Consider the following 27,009-nt stretch of genomic DNA (forward strand, 5'->3'; position numbering starts at 1 on the left):
GTGGATACATACAAAGTTAGTGACAATGCTCACACTATAAGCATTCTACAGATCTTTAAAATTCCAGTTTCGACTGGTATAGCTTCTTTTTCCAAGACTTAAATCAGAAGGGTTTTTATTACTAAAAATATACATTCAGTAACCCTTATCACAGAAAGTTTTTTTTTTTTACTCAGATATTTCTTACCAAACATTATTGTAAAATGTTTTACATTTGGCTCTTCAAAAATCTGTGGACTGGATTCACAAAGAAATCCTGAGGTTCACTGATGTTAACGGAATCAGGGCTAAACATTAGCACTCCATCTGTAATTTTAAACACCTTTTCTATAATCTTTCTTTTGGTATTGATATGATTTAAGCACAGTTGTTGATTTGTTCTTCTGATTCCAGCTATAATAGCTGGACTATTTTGAAAAGAACATTAGCCAATACAGGCTTGCCAAAATTTATAGTAGGAACCGTCAGTCACCCAGCAAGGAATAGGAGAAACTAATGAGTGATACCTAGTTGAAGAAACCTTAAAAGGAAGTTACATTTATGACAAAGACCCTCACAAGAAATCTGAGTTTCAGTATACCCATGGTCTTGCACTGAATCTGTATGTGGATTAAAGTGAGCTTTCTTAGCATATGGACGATGCTTTTTGGTGATGCTGAAAAAATGTTTCAGCAATAGAAGTGTTCGAGGAAAATGATGTTTCATAAGTAAAAAAGTAGGTAGAATTATTGACTATCATTCCACAGTTAGAAAGTTGTGATTTCCACTTCAGTTTCAACTATTTTGTCACATAGCAGCCTTTCTGAGAGTTTAGGAGTAAATACATTAGAGTTAATTATTTTTTAAATGCATTCCTTAAGAAATTCAGAAACTGTTATCGCTTACTTGTCTTGAAAGACTGGAAAGGGAATAATACCGATTCTTCATGCTTCCTATTTAATTACAATTGAGTTCAACTTTATGGTCTGACTATATTTGTAAATGTTTTGGAAAAGACTTTTGTTTTTTTCTTTTAAAAAAGCTCTGCAGCAGTGAGAAAAAGAATGTGGACACTTCATTTTTAAAGTTACTGTATTACTCTTCTAGGTGGAACTGAAGAAAAGATGCTCTCAAATTGTATTCCAAATATGGACAAAGTCTGTTTGATTAGAACTAGGAAATATAAGTGGGATAAATCAGGGAACTGATATAAATGGCATTTGAATATGGAGTAAGGGTTTAGTCTGCTGATGGAACTACTACTCAAAACAAAACAATGCTCTTTTCACTGTTCATTTCCAAGCTACCTGCTTCTTCCTTTTTTTCCATAGTCTCAGAATACTTAATAGGTAGATATTTCCTGAGATCTCTCAAAATACTAATCCCAGAACCATATGATGCTGTTGTTAGAAAATGTGACAAACACTACTAGTACATACAGGACCTGATGTTGGGCAATACTTTTAAAGTGGATGAAAGTTAAGAAGGCAAAAATATTCTCTTACAAGTTTGACTGCAGATAAGAAAATTGAATGTATTTACCTACACATAATACAGAGTTGGGGGTTTTTTTTGTTTTTTTTTGGGGTTTTTTTTTGCTGAGCTTGATTTCTAGCTAGTGACAACTCATTACTATATGGAGCAGGAAATGTTTTTGTTTGATAGTGAAAAAAATCATTTAGGAGACTAAATACCAACAGACTGACTGGTATAAAATGGTTTAAGACATAAAGAGAAAATAATTTAAGAGATTTCAGATGATGTGAACTCAATTGCATCCTACACAATATTCTAGTTAATCTTGTTTTCCAAAAAAGTGAAAGCCTGGAAACGGACATAAACATGGCACCTTTGTTGGAGCTTTGTAGCAGGACACTGGAATCCACTGCTTTTTCTGATTGATGAGCAGAAGGACGATGATCAGCAAGAGCGCTATCGTGATTGGAATTGTCACCAAGGCAACGGAGCTAACCGATGCATCTTCACTTGGGTGTGGTCCACTGCCACTTCTGTACTCTCCCTGGAGATGACTCATGTCTGCAAAGCAAACGTGAGCTTTTGTTAGTAATTATAAATGGGCCTTGACCATAAAGAAGAATGTAATTATGGAAGTCCCAGTCATGGATCTTGTCACTCACATAAATTTGGACTTTCTCTCCTGAAAGGTCACCTTACTCACATAAATTAGAACAAGGTAACATCTTATACAGTGACTATATTAGCCAGGAAAAGGCCATCAAAAAGACAGGAAATAGGACGGAATCTAAAGCACAATAACAACCATGTCTGACAATAACCTTTTAGCTCAGTTGCATTCGCATCATCTTATCTGATCACAACCAAATTCCCACTTGTAAAAAAATCAGCCTGTGTTTCTACGCTGAGGAAAACCTAGAAGTCTTAGGATGAAAGTCCTTTTTTTTAAAAAACAAAACAAAACAAAAAAACAACTCGTAAGACAATTCTGAAGTGTATGCTTTCTCATTTGTTGGGAGCATATTACAATACTTGCACCACTCAGCCTGTGAAAACAGACTGCTGTGAGTCTACTAGACTGTAGCAACTTTTGCATGTAATTGCAAAGAACGGTAATTTTCAATGACATATGCAACATTCCCACACAGTTTGCACTATATGTTTATAATCCTCAGCCAGGATAGTTGCAAACCAGCTACTAATGCCCGTGAAAAATGAAAATGCTGTAATTATAAAAGTGTAAGCTTACAATTTTGTAAAGCAGTTACATTTCATGTATCCTTTCTCCTAGCCACCAAACAATAGTATGCTATAAGATCATCCTTGGGTTTTAAAAAAAATATATACAAGTTTAGGTAGTCCTTCAACTAGAAAAGGTTAATAAAGACTGTGTTACAGAGTGTTTCCTCTACCCTGGAATAATGATTTCAGTACACTTCTACACAAAAGGTGGATTTACATCCTTAGACAACTTTAATAGCCCTGTGTCATTATACCTGAAGTGTTTTTTTTTTTTTGTCTGGCATTTGTCTGTGATATCATTAAGTTGTGGTACATGTTATCCCGTTTTTGTTTATCAATTTAAGAATGTCAAATAGATCAAATGAAGGTGTATCGACTCCAGTGGCCTAACACCAGTCTGCTTTCTAGTTTTTGTATCAGAAAAGACACTGCAGAATCACTCCTCATTCATAATTTTAGCTCATTCTTAATTTTATAGAACTCCATTATACCAACACAGATGTTTCTTCCAAGCTGAAGATGGAATGATAATGAGACCAAATTGCATAAATATAATTTAATAGACTGACTCATCTTTACTCAAAGCAAAATGCACTTAAGTGTTCTGCACTGAAGAATATTCTCAAGATAACCAACTTTTTCAAAGCACTACACAGATGCTACCTGAATAGAACAAGTAGATGCATTAAAACATGGGGAATAAACACAGACCTAAGTTAGCCCAGTTTATATCAGATCTTACCTTTGTGAACGTGTATTATGTCGTTTTCACTCGGTGTTGGCCAGTTTGGTACTTCTAGTTCAATGTCTCCTCGATGATTTGTCTTCTCAATGGGTATGTTAGTAGGTTCAGGTACATACATCTCTGTGAAATGAAATAGATGTGTTTCACAAATTACAGGCTGCTTAAGTTCCCAGTGCTGCTCTTAATTCAGAAAATATACTTGGCCATCTTAGTTCATCTTAGTTCTTTGTCCTATGAATCCTTTCATTTGTTTCAGAATTTTCACCATTACTAGCCCGGGATTTTGTTTTAAAACCTGTTTCATACTGTATACAGGATACATACCTGCAGCCATGATCATTATCCTAATGTGAATGGGATGATACAGTCGTGTGGACAAATTTGCTTTTGAAAATACCATTTCAGAATACACACTTTACTACAGCCTTGCTCCTTTGTGATACTAAACAATAAAAAATACCAAGGGAAGGCTACATCTTCCCAGCTGATATGTAAACTGTCACTGCTGGTTTCTTTGCCTTCCTTTTTTTGTAATCCTCAAAGTAGGAGAACTGCAAGAGGGGGTACTGCTGAATCTCCCCAGTTGTCCTGTTGGAAGTAGTTACCAGCTGACTGAATAAGATAAGCGAACTCCTGCAGAAGTCTATCAGGACTAGCATTAAAAACCAGTTGCAATTCTTATGCCCCTTGTGTTTGTAGCTAAGAAAATTTCCTATTACTTTTAGGCCAGGTTAAAATGATAAATAAAGCCATACAATAGACTCGGAAAAGACAGAAATGTTAATCACTGACAGACTCTGCAGAGATGTAAGAATATTCACTGTCCTACTTCACTAATGTATTTCTATAACCTTGTGGAAGGACAGAGCAGGGACAAGCAACTGATTTTTGAGTTCACAGTCCTCAGAACAAGTAAAATTCAAACTATATATTTGCACAATATGCCTAGCTGTTAAAAATACTCATTTTCCTGAAGTCTAAATGTCTGTTGTCTTCTTGATACTGTTCAAACATTGACTGACATTCAAAAGACAATTAAAAAAACCTTATTATCAGTGCTGAAAAAACAGCATTACAATAATCTGGGTTGTCACATCACATTACCTGGACACATGGGACAGCAGCTTCCCTCCACGTTTATGGGTTCAGCACAAGGGAGAGGTGGGCAGCTGACAGTGGAGCAGAGAGTCTGACCCTGCAGGCAGTAGCAGTGTGTGCAGCTGTCAATGTCCCAGCGTTCCTCATCTGCGTATGTTTTTCCATTGAAGTGGCAGACCACTTTCTTTGGAACTGTATCTTCTGTTGAAGGAAAACAGAGTGGTGTGATCATGTGGTAATGGCCAGTTATACACAAATCTGATTTCTTCCCCAAACACAAAAGTGAAACAACAGCTACAAAGAAATCCCAGCTGTAGTTAAAAAACCCTCTCCACATCCTCTGGAAAATCTGTGTTAAAAAAGTATCATTTCTGCTTCTTTATGAAGTACGTAATTAGCCTGGGCTGCTTCTCCTTATTTTCCTCATGCAAGAGGCTAGAGGATGGATGACGGGGACATGAAATAGTGATATAAAAAACGCTGTGAAAATTAAGAAAAATTGATTTTTTTTTTTTACATTTCACTGTTTGAGACTGCCAGTTACTCCTCCTCCTTGCTTTCTAGTAAATCAACTAAGAAAAAAAACCAGACTACCTACATTTCTAATTAAGAAAGTTCAAGAAAGATGAACTCAGTCTGGAATACTTGAAGAAAAGATTAGGCTGGATGCCGAGATGGATAAAGCAACTCTCAGGTGACATAACTAAAAGTGCTTAGACTATTTGTTATGATGCAACAGATTCAAAGAGGATCCGATCATTCAGATCAATAACCAAACTCAGTACATTTTTTCATGGTTAGTATTATAGAAATTGGAAATTGGTGTGATCTGAACCCCCATAAAAAAGTGAGGTTCCAGAACAACTTTCCCAAAGATTGGGAGCTGTAAAACTAAGAACTTTTCAGATAGATTTTGGCACAGTATGTAATAGGGACCTGGACTTGATGAGCAAGTAGGTCTTGGGAAAACACTTAAACAAAGCATTACACTTTCTGCGTAAGCATTCAATACACCATTTTTTTTATGCTGCATCCTATGCAAGCCTTTTAGGTGGTCTGCAGTACACCTTATATTTCACTGAGAAGACAGTCATGAATTGCTTCACCTAGGATGTTTTTTGCTGCTATAGCACTTTATAGATTATCAAAATAAAATTACACAGCAGAACCTCCAAAAGCCAAGCAGCACCTCATTTTCATTGTAGCTTCTTGCTACCTTTTTTCTTAGAGGCAGAAATTATTATGATGAAACCTGCTGATGACATGAATTTGCAGATTAAGCATATGCATGAGAGAACAGAATGAAATCTCAACGTAACTTAAGCTGTCAGAGAAATACTGGTTTAACATTCACAAAGATTACATATGAAAATATGTCAGTTAGAATTACCTCCCAAATATAAATAAAACCCCTTATTTAATAATTTGGCCATCAGTATGGCTTTTAATTAGTGACAACATAATAGACTGTCGTCATCCGGAATAACAAGGTTAGCAGTCAGCAGACCAGTGCAACAGATCTGCACAGAGTAAATCCAAATGCAAAAGGAGTCAGCAAGAAGTACTATTGTGAAAATACTAATTGAATTATCTGAAAAGTGTAAATGTTCCAGAGGGCCTTGGTATGGGTATCCCATGGCTTTCCTGGCTGTAAGTATGGGCCTCAACCTCTTCAAGTAGAAGATTTCGTAAGTGAATATGGGGTGGACATGGGAAAGGAAGAGTGGGAGGAAAAGGTGCCTGCAAGCTGCAAAAAGCACATTAGGTTCTTCCACAGATGACTTGCATGTTGGCATATAGAGCCAGAGGAGCCCTGTGTTGGTCAGAAAGTAGATGCGGCTGGGAGAGGGTGAGGCACACAGCCTGAGCAGTCCTCTAATGCTCATTACCTGTGCAGACCTAAAGCTGAACACTCCGGGCTGATTTGCTCCCAAGCGTGCTACCTTGCCCCACTCAGGACAGCTTTTTCAACTCAGCAGCTGGTTTGGTTGGAAAAGTCCTTTAACTTGCTCAGGCTTTTGCAAGTTTGTAAAGAACACATCCCAATTTAATACAGTAAACGTTTTTAGAAGAACGAACAAGGGTAATTATCACGATAGTATTGTACCTTTGAACCTCAAGAGGAAACTTCTAAGTCCTAAGAAAGTATTACACTCTGTGTGTCTCCCATTTTGGTGTCCATCTCTATGCACATGTAAGCACAGGATGAAGATGAAGGCCACAACACCAACAAGTGCTCAAGGACAGTGGAAACAAGAGAGACTTGCAGTAAGAAACCCACATACAAAAATGCAGTTCGGAACACCGTGTCTAGCTCTACCTGTCTTCTCTGAAATTTCCTGTAGCTGCACCAGTAAATCAATCTCATCTTGTAAACAAACAAACAGTCATTGCTCTGTTTTCCACAGAAGAGTAATCTTGTCTCTAATCAAATTGATATCCCTTTATCCTCTCTAGAGTAGAATGTTATCTTTCCAAATGCATCTTTCTTTGCCTGAGAAAGAAGAATGTTGAACACACGCACACACACACACACACACGCACGCAACACACACGATGAATTTGAGGATTCAGACAAACAGCAAAGCATCCAAGGCCTGTAAAATTTTGAACTTGAATCTATACTAACTTGTTAGGCATTAACCAGATCTGGATCCAGAAAGAAGCAGAATAAAATGCAGTGCTAAAACCCTGCATAATTTTTGAAATTCCAGTAAATGAAGAAGGCCTGTTTCGACCGAGTTTGCCTACTAAACATTTCATCAACTATTACATGAAAATAGTAAGGAAGAATCTGTACAAAGATGTGTTTCACAATTCTCAAGAAATGAAGAGTAAAACAATAAGAACCAGGAAGACAAAAATTAAATGCACGACCTTACTCCTCTTACAGGCAAGAGTATATAGTTCATAGAAACCATTAAAAAAGTAAGTTTCCATGAATTTCAGTTATTTAGACCACAAAACATACTGACAACATAGTACAGCTCAGATTAATAAAATGTATCATCATTGAAAGTCTTCATATCTGAGCACTAATTAAAATCTGGCTTCTGTATTTCATATTGCTGAGCAGTTGCTACTAAAAAAACCTGTTACGTTTTTACAGCTCACACATTTAAGTATTTGCAATATTGTGCAAATATATGGGATTCAAAGTGAATTAATTAAAGCCATATCTACATGTTGTGTGCATACATTTGCAAACCTGATGTGCAAGGTGTAGGCACAAAGTTCTAGAGGTTTTATTTTTGTAGTTCATGGCACTAGTCCCTGTGGTGCATCCCTTCCTCGACCTAAAGAGTTCTCCAGTACAGTACTAAGGCTCATGTTCTGACTCTACTGGTTTGGTTGCCCAACTTTGCATACACTTTGTATTTTTTTTAACTTTAAAATGTATTCTGGACTAAAATGATCTTTATGGTTGCAAAGTCAATCACTGGAAGAAAAGCTTCCAGAAAGACAGTTGTCAAAGAAACTTTAAATCCTCCCCATTTTGTACGCAAACCATGATGAGAAAGTAGTAACAGGATAACATAGTATTTTCGTCTCAAAATGTCCTCATCAGGAATCTAAGTAGGGTTCCAAGGGCAACTGAAATTTTGATATTTTCTAACTTTTCCAGGCATGTGTTTGATGGTATTCCTTGCATATCCTATAAAACTGTATCACCTATTATTGATACTTCTCTGCAACAAATTAAAAGATTTCAAGAGCTACATGAATGGTACATAATTGAAAGGACTTCACAACCTTTCTGACATTTTTCTGACGAAGAATTGTATTGTTTATAGATGGGCAAGTTGATTCACCTGTTCAATTAATGATTATTTTATTATATGCCTTTTTACTGAATTCTTTTCTACTGTATCTCCCCCTAGTACTTTTGAAAATGAATGTTATAGTAAGCTCTGAATGCTTTCCAACAGTGCTACAAAGACTAGATTTCAGTAAGTTCATTATACAATTCTTCTCTATCAGCAGCTTCCATTCTACAGCCTTTGTACTAACTGCGAACTCACAAAAAAGTACTCCTATTCAAAATACAATGAAAAAGTGATCAGGAATCTCAAATTCTGCAACTTTAAAAATGCCTGGCAATTTTCACTACCTACAGCATCCACCATTTACTTCAACTCCAAGTTCAAAACCAGTGCATCGCCCTTAATTCTTTACGCATTTTTAGTATTCAAAAAAATTATTTTCCCTAATTTTTTCTCAAATATATTATTTTGCCTCTTCTATAACTATCTTTAATGAACTTGCTGTTTTTTCCTGTATTTTAATTTAGATGCCTTGTTAACACTTCTCCATTCTGTGAAATTTCATAATGCTTCAGCTTATCTTCTGCAGTCATAATTAATATTTTCCTCATATTATCACATATCTTGACCTAACATATGTGTTACCTGGCAAATCTTCCTTTAAATAAAACAATTTTTGTGTAATGTTTTCATCTAGTAAGGTATATTACCAAGTTTTCAGAAGGATGTCCTCTCAAGTTTGTAGGCAAGTTACTTTTATACCTTCCTGCACTTCTACCTCAAAACCACAAATCGTGATCCTCAAAGCTCCCTATGCAGATTTCACTCTCCAGTTCAACTGAAGGCACAAACTGCATCTCCCCAAAACAGGGAAAACATATTTCAATTTGGAAATAAAACGTCTTATTCCCAAGAAGGGAACTGCAAGTTATCAACTATTTTTATTTGCTCACCAATGCAGTAAGGACAACATTGTCCCTTTCTCAAAACAGGTCTCTCACAGGATACCGGTGGGCAAGACTCAGAGTAGCATCTAATCACACCATCCATGCAAATGCAGCTAGTGCAGACATTGGGCTTCCAGGACTCAGCTGTCAGAAAAATATCTCCTTCATCGTTTTTGCAATAACTGGGCATGCTCTCATTGCTTGATGAAGAGGGCTGAAGAGGCTCATCTGTAAATATAAACCGATTAAGTTATTTAACTGACAGTAGCTAACTTCTCTCATATTTCCTCAACAGAGGGTTCACTCTTGAAGAACCTAATGGAATTGTTAACACATTGCCTCATTACTTCAGAAGAACAGAGCCTTATGCCTCTTCAGTCCTTACATGTGATGAGGATCTCATGATGTGCTCTAGTATAAAGTTTATGCAGACCTTTGAGTTTATGCAAAAAAAAAAAAAAGGAGAAAAAAGGACAGCAAAGTGAAAAACAATCACCATCAGAAGCAGCCACTCTGAATGCTCTGAACTGAATGGTATACAGAAATTCACCTTAAATTAGAGAGATTACATTTTAAATCTAAAACTTGAATCCCAGCTTCTGCCATGTCAGTTCAAATCGTTGAATGATGCAAAGTGAAAAGCTATTATGCTGCTGTTGCCTTTGCTAGTGGACTTATATGAGCTAATTATAAGCTGTTGAGAAACAAATGGAACTTGATCGGGCTTCAGCTTGATGCCAATGGGTCTACTTTAATTCTCATGCCCGCACATAGGGGAGACATATTTCTGCAATGAAGCTGTATCTTAACAGACATTATGGATCAAGAAATATGACTGTATGTGCAGAGAACATATAAGAAAAGGAGAAGAAAAAAAGGATTCATACGGACACTCAGATCAGGTTCTCAATCTAATTCCGTAAGTTATGAGACTAAGCTCCTTATATAGCCAGTGAGGAAAGATCAGGTCCTCCAAACAGTATTTTGAAGTTAAGCAAATGTTCACTGTTATTAATAATGAGAAAAATGGAAGTCAGGAGAACTGGCTAAATTTTTAACTGGAAATATTTTGTCAGAAAAAAAAACCCCACCTAAAAAAACCCAAAAAACACCCTGTAGAAGAAATCACAAAACCTGACTTTTCTTTTTCCTACAGTAAATTTTTTTTATTTTGTTTTTAATAAAGACAAATATTTTCTCAGTTAGTTTACATACAATTCACAAGTTTGGACTAAATTTCTCTTTCCTTGGGGGAAAGCAAATCCTGTTACCTTCTTGACACTGTGAGGCAGTCTAGGAGGAATTTGGCACACCTGCTGGGCTGGAATGCTTTGATATTACTCAGTTGCCTTCAAGTCACTCTCAAATCATACCAGGTGAAGGTAAAAGCAAACAGAAGTATTTTTGAGACCAAATGCCAAATAGACAAGATAGTAATACAAAGGTTCATAGAAACCAAGGCATGTAGAAAGGAAAAGAAACAAGCCTGTATCTGCCTAGCACTTTGACTACTTTCGAAGTTTCTCTAATCCTGCATGTTTCCATAAACGAGCCAGGGCATATTTCATAAACCTTCCAGCTAAGAATTCTGGTTCTCATGCAACCCTTACATTATTAGATTGCCTTCAAAGATGTTCAAACTTCAAGGCCACAACTCTCCTTTACACATAAGATGTCTCCTGCACACAGTCAAGTTTTGCAGTTGAAAGAGGACTGCAGGCTCTCACTCCAAACTGCTAAAGAACAAAGGCACCACAACAACCAACTGTGCGCATACTGAAACATTCAATATTCACATCATATGTTCTCAGATCAAGAAAGGACTCTGATGAAAGCTGGTTGTCAATACGTACCAGGGCACTGTGGACAGCAGGAGTCCTGTGTGCGAGTGGGGTTTTGACAAAGAAGAGGTGGACAGACTTCAGTCTCACACAGGACACGTCCACTGTGGCATGTACATTGTGTGCAAGAATCAATATTCCATGTCTCTCCTTCTACAAAGTATTCCCCACCAGGAGCATGACAGATTGATGGATTGGTGAGCTCTGGCTTCTGCACAATTATTTCATCTGGGAAAAACAGAATTGGAACACAGGCAAAATCAACTGTGACTCTCATGATTAACAAATGTACCCAAGATTAATAATTTCTGTTATTATTGAAAATATTAGGAATACAAAACTAGCTATAGATATATTCTTAATGAACCTCTTTCAACTTTATGTCACTTTTGACTTTATGTTACCTGCCTCTCATGGAAAATGGGAAAAATATAAACAAGAAACAATTTGAGAATCAGTTTGAATAAATGCTACTTAATATAAATCAGAGATAACTTCAAGCATTCTTGGCATTTCACAAAAAAAAAAAAATCAAACCAATCTGTGATGTAGGAATTCCAAGAGACAACTGTCATTTTCTGGAAAATTACACTGATCAGACAGTTTTTTAACTACTAAATACTAGCATCAGTGCAATTCAAAAGAAAAACACAGAATCCCCCACCCAAACCCCTAAAAACATATAAGCACTTAACGTTGGTGGAAGTGCTTCATCACTTTGTTCCATTAATAAATAAATAAATTAGTAAAATTATCTGCAGTCTTTGAAGTAAAAACTGCACCCGAGGAGGTGCCACAGTGTGTAGACTCTTATTTCCAGTGACTGTATCTCACCAAATGAACCTTAATTCCTTTTCACACAATGAATTACATTACCTCTACAGCCCTGGCTAAGGGACTCACCCAGCCTCTAACCCAGGCAGTTTAGAGAATAGATTTGACCTCCTTCAAGTTAAGAAAGGAACTGAAACTGTTTCCCTTATTGAGCATGAGTGTCTTCCAAACACTGGGGTATTAAAAAAATAGGGGAACTCTCTTTACTTCTTGGTGTTTTAAAAGAAAAAAGAAACCTGTCCTGCACTTTGAAAGTGTTCAAGCACTTACCATCAAGAAAAGATTATGCCACAAACTGCATCCCCATAGCCTGCTTAAAATGCTTTGAAGCACACCCCCGCATAAGGGGTAATAAGGGCAATAATAACTGCCAGCTTACCATGCTGGTTGCTTTGGACCTGGAGCGAATCCACCAGCTTTATCCATGCACTGTGAATAGGCATTGAGATGCCTCACACAGCATGTTTTATTCAACTACAGAAGCCATGGGTTTGAAAGCTACATGCTGCAACATGGAGCTTCAGGCTTATAAGTGGTGGTGTCCTTCAGCCCGAATTCAACCCATCAAACGTTAGAGACCTAAGTTAAGTGCCTACGTCAAGAACTGAGCTACCTCAGGTTTCCTGTACTATGAATGGAGGGGAAGACAAAGTGACTTCCAGGTAATGATTCCGCATCTCTAAACCACTTTCTGAAGGTCTGTCTCTCGTACTTAATTGTAAAGATGCCTAATGTGAACATTATCCTAATCCCAGTATCTTGGGTAAGGACAGAAAAATTAAATGGACAGCAGCTCCTCTACTCATTTAGGCAGCCCGAAGCTCACAAAGTGGATGTCCTTCTCTCCACATTTGTAGCACTGCTGTACTTTTCTGGAGAATGCCATTTGTGTCCTTTGCTCTACGACATTGTCACATAGAAGATACACCACTTAATTATTTGTTTTCATTTCTGGAGAATGAACGGTAGAACTCAAGAAACCTGACTCTGGCTGATCTTACTCTATTCGCAAAGTACTTGTGCATTTCTTCTTTCAGGGAATTCTTTTATCTTTCACTGATTGCTTATGCTATGCTTTTCTTATTGCTTACATTTATGAACCACATCTATGATTCAGTAGCATTTACCTGAAGTGAGATAGCTGGTCTACTGCCTTGTCACTGTCTGTTTTTTATTTCAGATAGAACAATATACAACGTTTTATGCAATGACATCCTAACTCACCATAGCAAAAGCAATACTAATTATTTTCTGGAAATTTTCTCACTCATCTCCTTTGCATTTAGTTCTCTGCAAAGTTACAGGCAAGTTTTACTACTGCTCATATACTGTTCATAATCAGAAAAGCATAACCAGATAGTACTGCTGTACATATGGTATCGCTTACTGCTCCCTTAGCAGCATGCATATTGATATATCACTGCAATTGAATTGCTACCCATGTACAACTACTATATTCCTGAAGGAGCAACTAGCCAAACAAACACACACTTTCTGGACAGCATGGTTCTGCAAAACACTAGCCGTTAATGGCTTTCTAAATCTTATAGGAAACCTGGAGCTTTTCACAGGCATTGTGACAATCCATTTAAACCTCTTAATATATAGAAACATGGTTATAATGAATGTTGTAGCAGTCAAGGTATATCTTGCTCTGTTGAAAACTAACTTAATATGGAATTGAACGTAACCACTTTTTTTCAGTCTGAAAAATGACCTCTGAGAGCTGTCACTTCCCTTCCCTGTTGATAGGTTTGCAGTGCAATTCAAAACTCAGTACATCAGGATCGCTAATTATTTCAATACCCTTATGCCAGACACATTCGAGTGACATGCTCACAGTCTCACAGTTCCAAACTGCATTCCTATCTACTGAAAGCCATGATATTTATTTAACAACATTAGTGGGGAATCAATACATTGCGAAATAAAATCAGAAGTACATTTCTAACAAATATAAAAGCTCATTGGGGAAACAAAACCACACTGGGACTAATTTGGTCATACTAGTTCATACACTTACATATGCAAACACTGTAAAAACATGCTGTGTCTGCCCTAGCATTTTAAGAGTTTACACCAAGTACGACTTTGCTAACACAGAAGCTAGGTGACTAGTATCTCGAAAGCAGGAAACTATGTCAGACAGAGAAACGTACGCAGACACTGTATCTCAAAGGAATGGACACTACTGGGTAAGCATTTGCACTTTATACAAGAGACCAACATTGCTGGTGCTCAGAATCAAACACTGATCTCATCCACAAGAAACGTGTAGCGTGAGAAGACAGGTACTGCTAATCTCATACTGATTCTCCATGAACTGAACAGTAGGCTTACGAATGGATTTACCCAAACTCATTCTCCATACAAAAAGTACCTAGCCACTGGTGCTGCTGAAAGACCAAAATTAACATTACTCTTATCTGAATGCTCTGAGGTGTTCTATATATGTTACGTAAATCAATATGCACAAGTATGCTGATGGTAGAGTGAAATCAGGAATGAGCCTTGGGGACCTAACAACAGAATTGCTGGAACTCGAACAACCCCATCGTACATTTTGAATTTTGAATGGTTATCTAATGCAAGACTGACTTGCTAACCTGTCCCCATCCATAGGAAGTACACCATCCCCTACAATAATACACAAATCATTGTGAAAAGGTGAGTGACTACTCCAACAGTTCTGTGCAGCCCTGATTTCCAGCTAGTGCGAGTGGAAAATAACATCCCTGTCCAGTGATATGACTTTAGGAATATGATATTCTGCAGTCATTATTTGCTGTTTGTCTGCTCCTCCTGGAGCAATATTCACAACTGAATCTTTTTGTTGTTGTTGCTTTCTTTACTTTATTTTTTTTCCACCCTGAGGTTTCATAGGGGAGAGAACTGTACTATTTAAGACAGACTGTGGGTGTATGTGTGCGTGGGGAGCTGGAGGAAAGAATGACGATACCTGATGGGATGCATATGGACCAACACTGCATACTGCTGTGGCAAAAAAAATGTGCTCCAAGCTGATAAACACTAAGGTTCCTTTTAAAAATCTTATGATTTCTAAATGCCCCATCAGACTAGCCAGATACTTGATAATGGGGGAGAAACAACCAAGCGAAGGATGGTTCCCCTAGTGTGCATAACTGGTGGGAGTATCTCAGCTAAAATTTTCATTAATGTTTGTCGTTACTAAGATGTTAAGCACCAAGGGCTCGGCCTCAGTAACCACTGCTAAATTACTTAGTACTGAAAATAACTCTGGCTCCATGAAAGCCAGTGCCAAAACCAACACTATGGCTGGCCATGGAACCACAGGAACCACAGTGCCCGGTCTCAATACCGAGGGGAGGAGAAAGGTGCAGACTGTGAAAGGCTGAAAGGCAGACAGACCTTTTGGAGTCCCACATCTTTTGGGGGACTATGTTTTTCCAGTTACCACAAGCTGTGAACTGGATTGCAAATCACCGTTTGTCTAAGTAATCTAAAGAGACTGGTTATCCTAGTGGATATCCTAGGGAGGATACACTCTTCTCTGTCACTTTCAAAAAGAGGATCTGGCTGCTTATTTTGCCCCTAGGATTTCCTGTTCTCTACAAAGAATTTGAAACAGTTCGTATTGCTTATATCTTGCCAGTGCTGTCTTACCGTTTTGTTATTTATGGTAGTATCATGAGCCTTGTTGTTCCTACTTGTAACATGACTTCCAATAAAGTCATAGACAGTATCACTGTATTACAAATTAAACTGTTTAGCACATAAAATATTGTAGGAATCATTCTGAAGACAGAGGGCATTAATCTTATACTCTACCCACACTAACACCTTTCACAGATGTTTTTCATATTAACACATTATTAAAATTGTATTGGAATGCCACATTAATTGTACTTGGCCTTCCCACCTAAAGCATTAAAATAGTCTGCTTCTGGTGGCACAGAAACCTTCCCTCAGAACACAGAATCATAATGTTCAATTACTTAAGACATCTGTTTAAATGCGTACTCCTTTGAGGGGCTGTGAAACACAGATCAGGAGATGAAAACTCCAAATCAAAAAAGCAAAAATATAATGTCTTATAATATTTGCTATTATAGGTAAGAAAATTGTACATGAGTATAGATTTCATATTATAGCTAATATAGGCTAGAAACTTTTTCTAGTTTATAGATTTCAATGTGTCAAAAATTAACATGTTAGGACCAAAAACACACATATGCTTTCAATATTTAAGTTCCTGTTTTTCACATCTGAGGTCTTAATGGAAGTGCCTCATCGTGTTGTATTTGGGCATAGAAACCTTCATATATACCTATTACTGAATGATGCATGAGCTTATTTTCTTGTATTAGGTAACAGAACACATGTGAAATGAAACCAGATTACAAAGCATATAGAAGAAAGCATGTTACCTGGACATGATGGGCAACACTGCCCTGGATGTATGGTGGGGTTGCCACAATTAGGAACGGGGCAGGTGATCAAGGCACACATTTCCCGTCCACTGTGACAGTAACACTCCCTGCAGCCATCATGCCAGCTCTCCTCGTTCTCATGTCGGCGCCCATCCATTGACAGGCAGGAGCCTGTTTTAACGGGAGGCATAAGAGAAGCGCTTGCCTCTGCACAAAATCAAAGGAAAATGAAGTGTCCTGATAAGTATGTGTTGCTTAGGAAAAAACCATACCAACTTCATGCCTGGATTGCATTTACTTTTAAAGCAGATATAAAATCAAGCGATTAATAATTCTATCATTTATGCTTAGAAATAAAGTAGCAATACACATGAAACAATTAAAAGGTATATTTAAGGGGATGGTAGGATGTAGTAGAACCTATTTCCTTGGAAAATATAGTCACTTCTTTCTGTTGCACCTATACTGTTTTTAATCATACAGAAATGCAGTAATGGCTAAATAATACTAGAAAAAAAGGTAAATGCAACAGAGGGAAATAGCAGAAAGCACAAAGCGTATTTAAAATCAAATATTTAAATATTACAGTATATTACATTATCTATAATATGAGTATCTGATAGCAAGTAAAATATAAAAGCATTTACAAGAGCTAAGGAAGGTCTTATATCATGAATGACAAAAATTACAAGCAAGTTCTAATGGGGTCATGCTAGATACTGGAAATATTTCATAAAACACTTTCCTATGATAAAATATTTGTTTACATCACTATGATAAATTAGATGTTTGGAAGATAACTGCTCTGACAATTTTATCCCTCATTCCTAGCTTTTACTGAGGTGAGAATACAGTAGCTTAGACTGCTGCATTACATGCACGCAGCCAGAACATGCAAGCCATTGGTCTAGGGAGGATAAAGTCTCATTTGTATCTTAAGGGGTATTTAAGTGCTGCAGGATTCAGCCTCAATATATTCTTTGTTCATCAGCAGAGGGAATTTAGAGCCCAACACTCCCTCACTCACATCATTATGATGATGAAGGATTTAGGATCAGTTTGTCAGTGAAGTGATTTGTTTTCAGTGGTATGTCAACCATGTTCTGCTGACACTTACATATATGAGGTTATTTGTATTAAGTCGCTTATTTCGTTTTCTGTTTAAAAAAGGATGCAGTATGAAAAGTAGTAATGTTTATATGTAATTTTAATAAGGGGTTTTTTTGTTGTGGGTTTTTTTTTTTTTTACTAACATGTAGGTCAGCACTTCTTCAGCTGTGGCAGATCTATCAAAGGTGGTCTAAGAACCACAAGCAGATGGTACAAAGTTAGTTTGATGCATGTTATCAGAGTAAGAACCCAATACACAGAAATTACATTAGCATACCATTTTGTGAATTAAAAAGAAAAGCCATGGCATAAGGATAAAATACTTCTTAAAACAGACTTCATCCTATTGCACGAACAGAAATACTATGAAAAAAATTCACATTCAGTTACTACATTTTTATACTTCAGTATCAGATTATATATGAATTCCTATTTGAATTAACATAATTGGAATACTGTCCTACGTTAAGATTATTGACACATGAAAGTCTTAGATGGTAATACCCTTCCCCTTAACAAATAAAGTATCTGATGTAATCAAACTTTTTTTCCTGAAATATTCTAAAGTATACTCCAAAATTTGGAGAAACAAACCAAGCATATAGGCAACTATTCAAAATTTACTTTACAAACTGAGATTGTTTTCACTTTTCATTTTTTTATTAAAATTAGTACAAATCATAATACTTAAAGAAGAAACCAAATGCCCAAATACAAAATGGGAATAACTGTATAACTAGAGGTATGGTTGAAACGATCTGGGATTATAGTAGTTCACAAGTAAGAACGAGTCAGTAATGTGATACCACTGCAGAGAAGGGAAGTTCAATCTAAGATAGAAGTACAGGAGCACTGTAAATTTAAATGCAGTACTACTATCTCTACTAGTTGAAGTTTTTGCTACTGCTAAAGTACAATATCCAGTTTTTGAACTGCGATGAGAGACCAAAATAACTGGGTTAATTTGACTTAGGAAAAAAAGCCAACACAAAAAATGTTTAGAGGGCTCCAGTTGCAACCCCTTAAATATTGCAAGAATTCTAAAGGGAATGGTGCTTAGCTGTTCATATGTCTGCTGAGCTTAGGACAAGTAGTAACTTGTTCAATTTGTACAAAGGGAGACAAAAATATTAAAAAATTTATTTTAAAATACGTCACATATTGGTAACCAAAGGAAAACATTAGTTTAGAGAGGTGGTTTTTTTTTTTTTTTTCTTTTGAGAGTGGAGATTCTTAATAAAATAAATCTTAGCCAAACATCTGTCAAGGATTATCCGGATATAGTCTATTTTATGTGAGGGCAGAGAAATGGACTCTCAGTTTTCCAGAGGACTACCCCAGTCCTGTACTTCTATGGTTCTACTTCTATTAATCCTAGCGTAAGCTATTTGTGGCAGAAGCAATTTAGAAAGTGGAGCTAATTCACAGGCAGGGGATTTACCCATCCCTTCCTCCTACTTAGGGATTTTGAGTCAAAATTTTAACAAGGACTCACAGCTCCCCCAGAACATAAAGGTGATTGCTCTAATTAATCTAGGACAAGTTGCTAATGAAGTGATTTTGAAGTGATATGCTCATGGCTTGGTATCTTTATGATCACGATAACAACAAATACAACTTAGAGAGGGATCAAGTTATTTTCGCTAAATATTTGTGCATGTTTTAAAATCCATCCTTGTTAAAGAAGGCATTTAAAAGTGTGCATACACATGATTAGTAACCGAAGAGTTGCATCTGTTTATAGTCTGGGATGCAATTATGGCACACCTAAGAGAACACCTTGTGTATATTCCATCACAGCATCATGACAATCAGGAAAAGTGTGTTGACTGTGAACATGAAGACAAATGACAAGATAAGTGATGGGAATTGTCTCAAAGGGACTCCATTCAGCAGCTCCCCTTTCTTATTTAATTTTTAAAATTTTTATTTCTAATAAAAGTCATACATTGCAGCTTACGTCAGTGAAATCTCTCTCTACATCTCATATCTGCAAGGTACATTTATAACATTTCTTTTTTTTTTTTTGCTAGAAGTCTTACAGTTTTGTTATAATTGTCTGCAGTGTATGATGTCATGTGAGGAAAATGTAATGTCGGATCCTTCTGATTTCTATGATTGCATGTTTGCCTTCAACTATAGGCAAGTGACTTCAGGAACTCATACACTTTCTTCCAGTCCCATGTTTCCATAGCTTGTCCTATTATATTTTGCAATTTTTTTAAAATGCAAAAGAAGTAACTACTAAAAAAGTTAAAATGGAGTCATTACACAAAACAATGGGAAAACACTCACACTTGCCTATAGCTAGAAATCAAAACACACAAGTAAGAATCAAAGAAAATAAGCATGAAAGAGCAGTTAGCATCAGAGAGAGCTTGAGCACAGACGAAAAGTTTTTAAATGCAACACATGGAGATGAGCACTAAAGGAAGCCTGATAGCCAGACTAATACAAAACACAAACTGAAAATATCTTAAAAAAGAGACATGTTAAAAGCAGCATGAAACTAAAACAGACAACTAATGAGCATCTTATCTCAATCTCCCCCTCGAACTTGGTGGTTACAAATTTGGGATGTGGCATCTGTGAAATCTTAAGCTTAAGAATACCGAGTCCTTTCTCTGGGGTAAGCATTCTCTCTACTCATTGTTCCTCAATACAGCCTGAAAAGCGTCCAAGAAACAGCACCCTAATTTTAGGTGGTGTACAGGGCATCTCTCAAATCCAAAACTTGAGTTTGTAAAGAAAAGGTGAAGAAGCTAAGATGAACACTGCTACTGAAAAAAACCCACCTCAACTAGCTTATTTCTTGTAGTTACTTATTAAGAGCCTGATCTAATTTTTATTAATGATAATGAACTGATTTTTGTGACTTTGTAGTAGGAGATGAAAGTGGAGCTGAGGCTTTCTGTTGAAGCCAAGATGAACACAAATAATAACAAACACCAGCAGAACAATACTTTGAACAGAATTGAACCGACTCCCCCACCAGTTACCAAATTTCAATTCTTACATATTCTGTGCAATATTCCTTTTCTTTTGCTCTAGCTTTCAGCTGCTTTGAAAACAAGTTGTAATTAGAGGTGGTAATGTACTTGCACCTACCTCTGCACTTGCAGATAACACAGCCATGATTGTTCTGCTGGAAGCCCATCGGACAGATTTTGCCACAAGGCAGGTCTGGGCATTTCTTACACCGACAGATTTCACAGCCATGCTTGTTCTTCCTAGATGACCAAAACAATTTGTAAAAGGTCAGCAGGTCACTTTAAATATCCACATGTCATGATCTTTAAAGCAAAAGCATCCCCTAAAGAAGTGAATGATCAAGTAAAGAAAATTATCATTAATGGTCACCCTTAGGTTCAAGTGGGTCTATGGGGTGTACAGGTCTCCATCCTTGGCATGTGCTCCCTCCAGGTGACTGGTGAAATCTCCCCATTTGGTACTTTCAAGACTTAGCAGATAATATAGACGTATGTGCTTGTGACTACTATTGATGGTCAATTCTTTTTTCAAGTGAAAAATTAGAAAGAATAACTTCTAAAACTGTGAAGAAGTTGGAGGGGTAGGTAGGAACCTATGTTTTTATAACACAAATTACTGTTAACTTTTTTCCTCCAACAGCAGGTAAAGTACAGTACATTTCCTCTCTTGCATATTAAAACTACAGAGAAATTTCTGAAAAGGTTAAATAAGCAGACACAAAGCTTACTTGAAAACTAAGACGTGGAATGCCAATAACCCATATAAAAAGTAGCAGAGACACAGTAACAAATTTTGAAACAGAGAAAACTAGAGAACTTTTCAGCAAACAGAGTACAGAGAATCAAGAACACAAATGCTTCCAGGTGAAACTAGGCAGGAGTCTAGAGCACCACCTGACAGCATTTCTTCCCAGCACCATAAACATGCTGCTTCTGAGAATCCTATACTGAGTATTTGCTTGTCTTTTTTTGGGAAGACAGATAAGACCATTCTAACTCTAAGCACAAGTGTACTATTTCCCTTCATATACGGACAGAGTAATTTTCTGTGCCTTCCCAAAATACAGGGGGAAAAAAAAAAAAGAAAGTTGTAACAAAGAAGTTCAAGACAAAGGGGAAAAAAAAACCCCAGTAAATGATTTTCATAAGTGTGCTGATAAACTTATCACTCTAACACGATAACTCACTAAAATTGGGAAAAACATTTATTGGGAAACTGATGGATCCCTCATTGAATACTACACCATTAAATGCACCCCAGTTCCCCCCAAAACAGAGAAAAGACATGGTTAGTTAAAGAAGAACATCTAGAGAGATAGACAAGAAATAAATTATGTAAATCTCTAGAAACCCTGACTTCTAGAAAACTTTATTTAAAAGGCTAAGGAAAAAAATTGTCACACAGTAGGATGGAGACTTGAAGACTTTCGGTCCTCCTATCCATCTATTTTTTCCTCCTTTATCTCCGTAAGCGCAGCCCTTTTAATATCCAAAGAAATGCTTCGTTCCATTAATGTGTAGAGCTGTCAAACAGTGAACTCTATTGAGCAGGTTTTTTTTCAAACAACTGTGAAAAGATTTTGGTTTCTTTAAAGATGCACGATCTCAGATTTTCCAAGTACCAATCTTTGACAGTCTTAAAAAAAAAATATAAAAAACCCCCACAAACATGATGATTACTACTTAACTTTTCACCCTCTAATACACTTTTCTTTTAATACTTGTTTCTTCAGTCTCCTGTTTGTGACCAATGTTTTCCATTAAAATAGAGTTTTGTCTTCCATTACAACCTATGCTTTTGATGGTCATAACAGGCTTGAAAGTCACATAAGGCTTGCTATTTTAGAAAAGAAATTGGCACGGTAGCAGTAAAGTACTGAACAAATGTACTATACAACTGCAAATCTAAATAATTTTAGCACCAAAGTAAGACTTGAAGTGAAATGATCTTAAAATATTTCTTACTGCTATTTTAGCCCTTTATATTACAAACTGTTACATACATAGTTATCATTAAATGTTATTTATTTCATTCAGTGCAATTATTTGTATATTTTCTGGACAATGACAAGATTAGGGTGCTCATTTCCAGTGTTTGTGGTTTTGTTTTATTTTTAATTACAATCGTCTTAAAACTTATTAAACACTCCTCATTTAAAAATACCAGCCAAGCATTATGCGTAATTAAGTTACATTCTACATTTAAAACCATAATTTAAACTGAAGATTATTTTCCAATTAGCTTAAAGTTTAAAGATCAGTTTTTTCCAGGTGTACAAAAAGGCAAGGCAAAGATCATCCCAAAGACAGGGTTCCTAAAACACTAGCATCAGCTTGAAATCAATCTGTTTTTAAAACATCTTTATCTTACTCCCAGCTACTATACTATGCCCATTAATATTTGCTGTCATTTCTAAATTGCTTTTGCTACATAGCTCACATAGATTTTCTAATAAAACTGTTTTATGCATACTTCAGTTTAAAAAAAAGGAGAAAGAGAACAGTGTGTTTCAGCTTATCTAAGTACCGAAGGCACATACAGAAATATGTAATTTTCCTCTGTAGGTCAATATACTAAATGAGTCATACATACAGGCTAAAAATTACTACTCTTTACAACAAGCAGTGTAATTCTATGAGAGGCTGAACATTATCTTTTTTACAATGCCTTCTATTTGAAGACAAGCCATGTGCTTCAGTGCTAGCCCATGGAGCAGTCCTGACCCGTGTCATGTTTTCACTGACCTCTCACAACTCCTCTGAATAAGATACGGTGCGATGGGGCAGACAGCATGTCTTGGGCTGGGGAGTGCCTGGGCAAGTCATTAAATGGTCCAGATCTAATACTTTGTGAGTCAATGTCTGATCAAGGTGTCACTTTATCATGCCTAGGACTTCAAATGAATAGTTGCAATTACAAGATTCAATATTTATGCTTTTTAACTTTATTTTGTTTACCATTTTTCTTCTTTTTCACTAAATTCCAGATACTTTCCATTTCTGAAGATCTGAGTTTCCATTTTGAAGCTTATTACTTGGTAGTTTTAGTCTTCCTCAGGTGTACAAAGTAAGCCTAGTAAATCTAGGAAATAAAGCCTGTCTTTTTATTCTCTTCTTCAACATCATAAACCTTACTATTTTTCTAAGTTTTTCCTACTCTCATGTGACAATATCACATAGTTTCTTAGACACTGGCTGCTTCCTCCATGAGTTTAGAAAATAACTTGAATTTATGCCTGAAATTTGTATCCTTTAACGGATTATCCTTGACACATGATTGACACTGAAAATTACTTGCACCTAGGACTAAGCATCTGTGTTTAAAGTGCTCTTGCAGCTCATGGACAACACCCATAGGACTTTTCCTATCCTTCTCAGAAACTGAGACATCAGTTCTTTATTACAGGAAAGCATTCTAGGAAAATGAATTATTTGATTGATTTCTTTATATAAAGCTAGGCCCATCTATCTTTTTTCTCTTCAGTCCTCTTGATTTTTATTCAGAAGACTAACCATTTCTGTGTAGACAGACAGCATTAATGCAAGCTTCAGGTATGTCCGCACTGAAGATGGCACAGACACCTTCAGATTTCCCCAAACAATCAGCTAGATTATTATCAACATACACTACAAATTTCTTAACAATAATCAAGCTAACTGCTTAGGCACAGGTATCAGTAGGATGATACTCACGAATCACACAAACTAAGGGATTCTATAGGTCAAGAGGATTGCACTCAAACACAGAAAATCAGCTTATTAAGGTGCAAAGTATATTAGGCTCTATTCTTGGGTTCTTATCTTTCTCCAAAGACGTAAAAGTAGAGTATCAAAAGGTATCACATTACATGATGTGGTAAGTCTAAATGCAAGAGACACAACTAGAGAACAGCCTCAACTTACAGAAGGTAGGCTTCTGTGGTGTGTATCAAAAAGCAATGCTGAGGACTTCAACAGCCTCATGTCTGCACCTGCATTTTCAGATCAGGTTTAATTTACATGCATTAAAGTGAAGTAGAACTCTATATTATTTCCCTCCATTAAGAGTAGGGGGATAGAAGATAAAATTTCAATTTCCAAATGGGGTATTAATACTTATTTTTAGAGGTTTCTTTTTTAAGGCCTTTCAAAATAATGCAGGCACATCTGACCTAAAGTGCAGTAAGAGAAGGCCAATAGAATTCTTTCAGATTTTTTGTTGTTGTTGTTCAAAAAGGTATTCTTGATGATTTATACTGCTGTGTCAGAGTATAACCCTTAACATCACAGGTCAAATTCATTGCAATCTGAGGGTCATCTTCCAATTATACGTAAGGATCTTCCTCATCTTTGTTTAAAACTTTCTTTAGAAAATCAGTTAAGTCACAGTTCATGAGAGAGAGACCATGAAAGTCAGACCTCTCAAACCAAGTAACAAGTTTCTGAATTAATCGAAGTTTGTTAATTCATTAATTAATTCAGTTCACATGGAACAGCCTACTTCACTGCAAAGCTAACAATACTAAAAAGCTGCATAGATGACAACAGTGATGAGAAACCTTGGCTTAAAAGAAATTAAAAATCAGAAATTGCAGAGTAAAAAATATATGTAAGCAGAAGTAAGGGGCGCATCTTTACTGAAAAGCTAAGGAAGAAAACAGGGCCAAAGAAATTACTATTCTTTTTAGGAATTATACATGGTCTGGTAACTAATAAGGTAGACTTAAATCAAGAACATTACTGCCAGTCACACACAGTGGGAGCACAGGCCCAGGAATAGAAATTTACTGTTTTAACTTATCTTAAAAGAATATTTGCTTTTTCCTGAAGATTCAGAATTTTGAAGGTAAAAAAATATTCAGTTCATCACAGGTTATTAAGGTCTCTACTACGTTCCATTAAAAGTTGTAAAAATACTGTCCACTTTCCTCTAAACAAAAATTACAGTTTATATCACCAAACCAGACAAAGCAGCTCATTATGTGGAAGAGAAGACTTCTTCCTAAATCCATGTTATTGGGAAAGGTATTGTATAATAAATTAAAAGAATGTAACAGTAAATGTAATACATTTACACAAACAAAACACATTTATAGTAAATGACTTTGGTAAGTATAGTTCAGAACAATCCTTATCAGCAGTAGAAATCAGTTTTAACAGTTCAGTGTGACATTTACATTGGGACTGCCAGTGAAGAAAACCAGTAGTAGTAAACTGAAAGAAACCAAAAGGAGAAACAAAATTGACTGCTTTAGATACTGCAGAAAAGTCAAAGAACAGAGTTAGCTGGAATGGAAATAAACACCTAGACCTTGGTTCATTAATATATTCAAGCTATTTCTGTATACGTCCAAAAAGGCAATGACAAAAGACATTAAATAGACCTTATTTAATGGTTTTCTCATATTATAACTTTTGAATAGGCTAAAGCAAATGGCCTTGAAAATAATAATTTATGCACTTGCAATACTAAAATTAAAAAAAACTTTTCCTGTTCCAAGCTGAATGATATTCAATCACACTGAGTAAACAGTAAAAAAATTTTGTAGTTCATACCAACTGTCTCTGCTGTTACACAAACACATGCATGCACATAGTCCTTGAGCATGTGGATGAAACAAGTCTTCTCGGATTCTGTCCTGATAGCTTTAAGTTATCGACCCTGCTACAGACAATAAATTAAGAGCCACAATATGGAAAAAGTATAAAGCCCAAGATCTATCAGCCTTAGTGTGCCCTTTAAATATCACATTAGATTAATCCGCTGATTTTATAAACCAATTTGAAAAATAACCAGTAACTGAGTATTGTTAATGTAAATTAGGTTTTAAATAACAAATATAAAACAGAAACAAAAAGAAACGTTCAGATATACAGTCTGGAGACTGTTGAGCTCACATCCTGTACTTGCTACTGAAGATGCTTTACTTATTGTGAACAAAAAAGATGGGTTCCATCTTTGTTGCAAATAGCAATGAAATATATTCTGATGACCATTATTCAGAATTTTTCTCTCTTCTGTGTCAAAGTTCAAAATCAAATATAAGCTAGCACAGGTTATTTCAGTGCCCCTTGAAAAGTGGTTACACCATAGGAGGACCATCTAGCAATTTCCAGTAAATGCTTCAATATAGTTGTAAGTTGCATTCCTTTATTGCTGTTGTTTCATTCCAGCAACCCTTCCTGCTGATTGCATCACGGAGTTCTCTCAGATTCAGATACCCTGACACCATTTGCCTCTTTGGCTTCCAGCTTATAGACTTTATCTTGAATTTTGTGCCTGCTCAATGGCATGGCTCAAACTTCACTCTCCCAAGATGCTTTCTAAGCAATCCTGCATGCTTTGTACTTGTTTTAATTGACTTCATTCATTTGATCCTTAATATAAGCAGCATTATCCTATCTAAAAAAATAAGACATCTAACCAGTCATTATTTCTGCTCAATCTTTGATGTTTCTTTCGCTCTGCTACCCATGTTCAGCCATCCTTGCCTTTGAAGCCACTGGGCAAAGTTCTGTGGATGACAAAACTGACATCCCTTTTCTATAACTTCCCTCCTGCTCTACCTTCTCTCGCTTGAAAATAACTCTC

General features: G+C 36.4%; 1 protein-coding gene across 1 annotated transcript in view; it reads right to left on the reverse strand.

Moving 5' to 3' along the window:
- Positions 1-27,009, reverse strand: part of CRIM1 (cysteine rich transmembrane BMP regulator 1) — a 189,930-nt gene that overhangs the window by 831 nt on the left and 162,090 nt on the right. The window contains 7 exon segments of the mRNA XM_059829934.1: positions 1,829-2,016; positions 3,440-3,562; positions 4,547-4,741; positions 9,258-9,479; positions 11,105-11,320; positions 16,336-16,545; positions 20,557-20,678. Coding sequence (XP_059685917.1) covers positions 1,829-2,016; positions 3,440-3,562; positions 4,547-4,741; positions 9,258-9,479; positions 11,105-11,320; positions 16,336-16,545; positions 20,557-20,678 — 1,276 coding nt within the window.

The sequence above is a fragment of the Gavia stellata genome, chromosome 2 (assembly GCF_030936135.1).
Source record: "Gavia stellata isolate bGavSte3 chromosome 2, bGavSte3.hap2, whole genome shotgun sequence".
Taxonomy (NCBI): domain Eukaryota; kingdom Metazoa; phylum Chordata; class Aves; order Gaviiformes; family Gaviidae; genus Gavia; species Gavia stellata.